General features: G+C 37.7%; 1 protein-coding gene across 1 annotated transcript in view; it reads left to right on the top strand.

The window, feature by feature from the left end:
• The first annotated feature begins 3979 nt into the window (after window positions 1-3979).
• Window positions 3980-6673, top strand: part of LOC107690599 (vang-like protein 1) — a 31863-nt gene continuing 29169 nt past the window's right edge. The window contains exon 1 of the mRNA XM_016488970.1: window positions 3980-4177. Within this exon, the coding sequence (XP_016344456.1) occupies window positions 4107-4177 (71 nt within the window). The 5' untranslated portion in view covers window positions 3980-4106. The remainder of the gene's footprint in view (window positions 4178-6673) is intronic.

Below are 6673 nucleotides of genomic sequence, written 5' to 3'. Positions count from 1 at the left end.
AGCCCATCCCTCCATAATAAAAAGTGCCTCACATGGCTCCGGGGGGTGAACAAAGGCTTCCTGTAGCAAAAAAAAAAAAAATATCCATATTCAAAACGTAATAATTACTTTAATCTAGCATGCGTCAACAGTTGTACACGGAAGCAGCTCCAGGCGGATGATGTAGGACGTCGGCGTTGCGCATGTGCCGCTCAGAAGTGACGAATGCGGAAGCGCAGGGGAGAGATCAAAACAAAACAACGGTCACAAATTAAAAGTACAAAATGAGGATTTGTAAAGAAGAATGTCGGAGGATTTCGATATAAGCCAAGAGGAAATTGGTTTTCCTTTGCTAAAGTAAGGAAACTTTGCTTCCTTTGTTCCTGTAAACAGATGTTGGTTTTCATGAGACTCACCGGCGCATGCGCAACGCTGACATCTAACGTCATCCTCCCGGAGCTGCTTCCTTGTACAACTGTTGGCGCACGCTAGATTAAAGTGATTATTACGTTTTGAATATGGATATTTTTTCTTACAAAAATGCTTCGATTCGCTACAGGAAGCCTTTGTTCTGCCCCCGGAGCCCTGTGAGGCACTTTTTATTATGGAGGGATGTGCTTTATTTCACTTCTTTTGGACTGATGAACTGCAACACCCACTGACTGCCATTAAACAGCTTGGTGCATTTCAAGTGTTTATGAGGAGTGCGGGAATATTATTGCGCTTAATGTATGACATGGAGGCGCCCACACAATCCCTTGCTTTTTTCCCCCCTGCGGAAAGAACTTGAAATAGGCTACTCCGTCATTTGTGGATGTGCTTTCTGCTGTCTTATGTAGTCTCCGTGAATGGAGCGCGTCACAACAATGAACCGGCTAACAGACATAAGAAATAACGACATGAGGGTGAGTAATTAATGACAGAATTTTCATTTTGGGGTGAACTATCCCTTTAACCTCACCCCATCAATGAGGCATGAGCAGATCTTACAAAAACATACAAATGAGATTTTACAAATTCATACGAATTCATGCGTGTTCTCGCATTAATAATTTTCATTTTTGGGTAAACTAACCCTTTAAGGATGGGCCTTCATGCGTATTTCTTTCTAAAAATTGTACGAATTTATATGAAATCGCCACCTCATAAAACAGTTACATGAGACTGGGTGTTAAATTCCTTTTTCAACAGCTTTTTAATGTGTGAAAAATACAGAATCAAAAAGTTCCTATTTACAGTATAAATATGATTTATCAAGTTCAAATTATTTTTCCAAATTTATTCCTTTCCAAATTATTGACATTTAATTTATAATTATTTTAGCACAGTCTTATGTAAAAATACATATACATTTATTTGCATAAATTGTTATACATGTGTCATTTATTATATTTACATTATATAGGCCTATTGGCTTTATATCGGCCATTGGCCACCATGTTCTCTGAGATATTGGCGTCTGCCATACAGGGGTGGCGCCAGAGAATTTTAAACGCAGCTGCTGAGGGGGTGCTAGATCATTGACAGTGGGAGCTGCGCAATTAATAGTAAATATGACCAAAACAGGTTATTATTATTTTTTATATATATGAATAATAAAATCGCTATATATGCACATTTCAAGTGTTTATGAGGAGTGTGGGAATATGATTGCACTTAATGTATGACATCCCGCACCCGCGCAATGCCTTGCATTTTTTTTTCCTGCGGAAAAAAATTTAAATACTCTGTTATTTTTGGATGTGCTTTCTGTCGTCTCATGCAGTCTCCGTAAATGGAACGCGTCACAACAATGAACCGGCTCAACACAGACATAAGAAATAAATCTATAGAAAGCTTGAAATGTCTACTATTAAACGAACCAATTAAAATAAAAACAAATCTTCTCTAATCATGTAGTCCGTATGAAAATGTGCACTTCTCTATTAAAGGCACGTCCATTACTGTGGAGATGACCAGCGGCGTCGGCATTCGGCAACTTCATCTTTGCAGCCGACACTGACTGAGAAAGCACTAATTTAGTAATAAATAATAAAAATGTCTTCTTTTTCTCAGACGCATTAATAATCATTACTTTTGCCGGTGCTTTGTGGCAAGCTTTATGCGCGCGCTTGAGCACGGACTAGGCTATACGTCTAAATGCATATTAAAGGATGGTTTAGTAGGTTATTATTATAATCAATTTAATATAAACGTGCGACTAGTTGTCTAGAAAAATCTTTTGTCGGGGGCAGGCCTACTTGGCACAAGGAACCGATCCATTTTTTAAATAAAATGCTATGACATTACGAAATGTGCAACTGCAAATCACGTCACCTTGCATTGCACGAGTTATGCATGTGTATAATGAGTCAAATGTTTTTATTTTATTTAATTTTTTTATGTATGGGGGTGCTTTGGTCTTTCTTGGGGGTGCTGGAGCACCTGCTAGCCCCTCCCTAGCACCGCCCATGGATTCATCTGAAAGAAGTAAGTCATATACGCCTAGGATGGCTTGAGGGTGAGTAAATAATGGGCTAGTTTTCATTTTTGGGTGAACTATCCCTTTAACCTGACTGTACATGCTACTATACGAATCCATGCAGAATCACTAAACCACTGTCCAGCGCATAATCTAAAACACCTTCAGCCAGCATTCATTATAAAACACTTGTGCTTTTAAGCCAAATACATGCTGAAAAGAGTAATTTACTGCCATCTGGACGCGAGTCACCATTCTCTTCACCATCTCTGATGAAATCGTCTGTGTTTTCACTGCATTTGCGCTGTTTTGAACTTATTACATATTACATATTACTAATGCATTCCCTTACTGGATCCTTGAACTTTCCAGAAGTTTACCGGTTTTAAATGACCTCCTGGGTAGTGTGAGTTATCTGGTGCTTTATCATTTCTAATCACCCAGACACTGACGATTTGACTTGGTACCAGCAACATGTCAGAAGTGCCAGTGCAGAGGACAGATTCAATGATGGCGGAGTAGAACTGTTTCAGCAGCTCCTGTGGCAGGTTCATCTGGCGGGGGTCAGAATTCGGCACAACACCGGTACTGCGTACCGGTGCATACCGGCCCACTTCAAGCACTGGTCCAGGGCTTATGAGTCACATCACTTTGATATGCCCTATTCTGGGTGCTAAATAACCAACCAATCAGAATACCCCTTTGGTCCTGCAATCTGGCATGTCATTCAAATTTTAGCAGCTAAGAAAACTATAACTAGCTAGCAAGCTTAGTCTAAATGTGTTTGAATGCTGTGGGAAAGTGCATATGTAATTTGGAAGATCAGATTTAAAGTGACACCATGAAACTGAGCAGTCAGAATTCTCTGAAGGTGGAGACCTTGGGGCCAAAAAAGCTAAGAAAAATAGGTTCCACAACAGCTCAAGTGAGAGGGCTCTGTCGGCAGTGTAATGAAAAGGAATAGCTGAGTACTAATGAAGTACAGTTGATATCCTAAGGATCCTACCTTCCGTTCTTTAATAAATTATCACCAGCAGATATATTCCAACTAGGAAGGAGGAAGCGGAAGGCAAGCAAAATATATTTATTACTTTAGCTTCTGTACTGGCTAAAGTTAAGTAGTACTGAAACAGATGCAGATTGATCTTGCCAGCAGAGGTGCTTTACAGTGCTTTAGACATTGCTGCAGTGATCTGTTGATGCTGTTCCTGCATTTGTTGTCAGCGTATTGGAGAAAATATGTATACATTTACATTTATGCATTTGGTAGATGCTTTATCCAAAGCGACTTACATTGCATTCGGGGTACACATTTTATCAGTTCTTGCTTTCCCTGGGAATTGAACACATGCCTTTTTTTTGGACTGCTGCACTGTATTGCAGTTATTTTATACTAACTGACATGAGATAGCCCTAACCTTTTTAAAAGACTGTGTTTGTGCCCTGAATTAAATTCTGTATTAAATTAAATTATTGTGGTATAAGGAGTTTGTTTTAAAAAAATCTTTCTTTTTCTCTTTGTAGGTTAATGTTTGATTACAGAAAGCGTAATGATCCTGTCATCTTGCGCAGCTTCATGTATGTCCTGATCATCGTCAGCACTTTAACTGTCGCCGCATTCCTCCCTCCGCTGTGTTAAACCAGTCACAGCACGGACAGTATTACAATGGACACAGATTCCATCCACTCTGGTTATTCTCACCACTCGAACAGGTCACGGGGGTCAAACAAACAGAGGTAAAGGGCTGAACTGCCTGTGCGCATGCATGTACAGAACACCATACTCTCCTTCTCCCTCTATTGTATCTCTCTCCTGAGGATTTTCTCAGATTCCCTCACACTTAATTCATGCAGAAAATGAATATTGTCATCATGAAAAGATTTTGCATTTATTTAGAGCTTCAAAGCTTTCAATAACAAAATTGAATGAATTTTTCTGTGAAATGATTCTGTTGCTCATTAGTGACGGGATGTGTTTAATTACTTTCAGATTAAATTATTGAGAATTTGCCTCTGATGATGCTAAATTATTACTTTAAAAAGGTAATCAGTGTTATAACTCATTAAAGAAATGTTCTTGTTTAAAGGTTCACTCAGTATTTTTGAGATGAGATGAAGACACTATTGGCATCATTCTAGACTAAACAAAACCAGACTTGTTGAACTTTTAAGGGCATTTTTAGTTTTTTTTTCTGTATTTTTTAAAGTTAGCTTTTTATGACTTCATGACCAATATTGCATTTGTTGTCAACATGCTTTTTAATCTCTATTTCATCTTCTATTCCTTTCCATTGCTGCTGTTTAAGTAGTTTCTTATTGTATAGAATTGTTTGTGCTTGTATGACACTTTTCACTCATGCTCACAGATTTGGGCTGGATTTTCAGCTGCTGTGATCTGAGCCAGAGATTTTCAACATATTCTCTCAGCTCTCCTTGTCAGTACTTACTCATATACACTTGAATGCTATTAGACTGTGTTGACCCCACCCACTGTAATTAGGAAGTTATTTATTGAGCTCTGCTATTGTTTGGTTTCCTATAAAATCTCCAGTGAAAGGCCCAAACAGGCCTGAGGAATTCCAGAATGAAAGCAGAGAATGTATGTGTCTTCACTGAGAAAGCCACAAATTAATGTCCTCTTTCTGTTCGGCTGTCAAGCTGCCTACCACTTTTCACTTCTTTATCGCTGTTTCTTTCCATTTATATTATGTTCCGGTAACTATTTTTTGGATGAATTAGCACATGCATCCTATCTTATCATCTCCATATCTTACCATAATTGTGTCTGTTCAGTACTTAGTCTAGTTTAACTTTTTCTAGACATGGAAAAAGCAAAACTTGTCTCTAAAAGATGTGCTAATGAAAGTTAAAACAATGATAATTAAAATATTTGCTTACTAATATATTTCACACACCACCTTCAAACTGTCTCATTCTCTCTCTCTTTCTGTCTGTATCTACAATTGTAGCATACACTCATCTAGCCAGTTTCCCTTGGATCAGTGGGCAGGCTCAGCTATTTCTTTCTACCAATTTTCAAATGAATTTGAACTCCGCAGTTTACATCAACACACATTTATAATGTCTGGGTGGGGACGGACACCTCAATGTTTCACCAGGGGCTATCATACTGCCTCTCCCATTCAGCATCAACACCCAGTTTATATAACTTCTAATTACAATCCAATGCTTGCTGCAGGGTATTTAGAATACTGAAATACACACAGAGTTGAGTAGATCTGCACTGCTGGGAAAAGGGGCTTTGTTGTTTTATTAATTTATGGCATTTTTAAAAAATCTCTTTGGGAATTCAGTGCCAAGATCTTTAGCACTGTTAAAAGCGAAGAAAATATGTAGACTGAAGGCCATTTAGATATTTTTAGAAAGTGATAAAAGAAAGAAGAATTAGAGAATGTGGTGTGGTGCAGCAGTTGAAGATGTGGTTGAGGTTTGAACCCACTTCAGCAGGACAAAAAGAAGGCTTGGTTTACTTTAGAGGGTCTGAAGCTATAATAAGTGAGTAAAAAATGTGCTAGAAAATTTCAGGAAAAGTTTTTTTTTTTTTTTTTAGTTAAAAAATATATTGTTAAAATTAAATGAATTTTAATGAATATTATTATATTGATGAATATTGTTATATTGATTCTTACTATATTAATTGTCTATCTACAAATTTTAACCTTGTACTTTGTTGTATGTTGGAGCAGCTGTTAGGTTTAGTCCCTGTGGCTCAGCTGTAGACATGTTCTATAATATAACACAATCCCAGAGTAGCCAGCGTTCTCACTCTGCCCAGGCTGTCCAGGATTAGAGTAAATCAACAGAGGCTTGACATATGTGATGACTTGCTGTAAAAGAAAAGGGAGTATTTTAAAAACATAAGGGTAGTATTCAAATTGGGATTGATCAAAACTTGTACCTTCATAAACTGTCAACTAGTCTCTAAATGTAACAGTTAGAGGTCAGTGTAAGACAAAAGCAATCTTCTAATCTTCATAATGCATTCTCTCTCTTCATGCTCACTGATTGCACATTTTTCATTCATTTCTTTATTTAACCAGGTTAAAAACTCATTGAGATTAAAATCTCTTTTGCAAGAGTGACCTGGCCAAGAAAGCAGCAACAAATAACATACAGGTGCATCTCAATAAATTAGAATGTCGTGGAAAAGTTCATTTATTTCAGTAATTCAACTCAAATTGTGAAACTCGTGTATTAAATAAATTCAATGCA

The sequence above is a fragment of the Sinocyclocheilus anshuiensis genome, unplaced genomic scaffold (genome assembly GCF_001515605.1).
Source record: "Sinocyclocheilus anshuiensis isolate Anshui unplaced genomic scaffold, SAMN03320099.WGS_v1.1 scaffold1709, whole genome shotgun sequence".
Taxonomy (NCBI): Eukaryota; Metazoa; Chordata; class Actinopteri; order Cypriniformes; family Cyprinidae; genus Sinocyclocheilus; species Sinocyclocheilus anshuiensis.
This window is presented reverse-complemented; position numbering and strand designations above follow the sequence as displayed.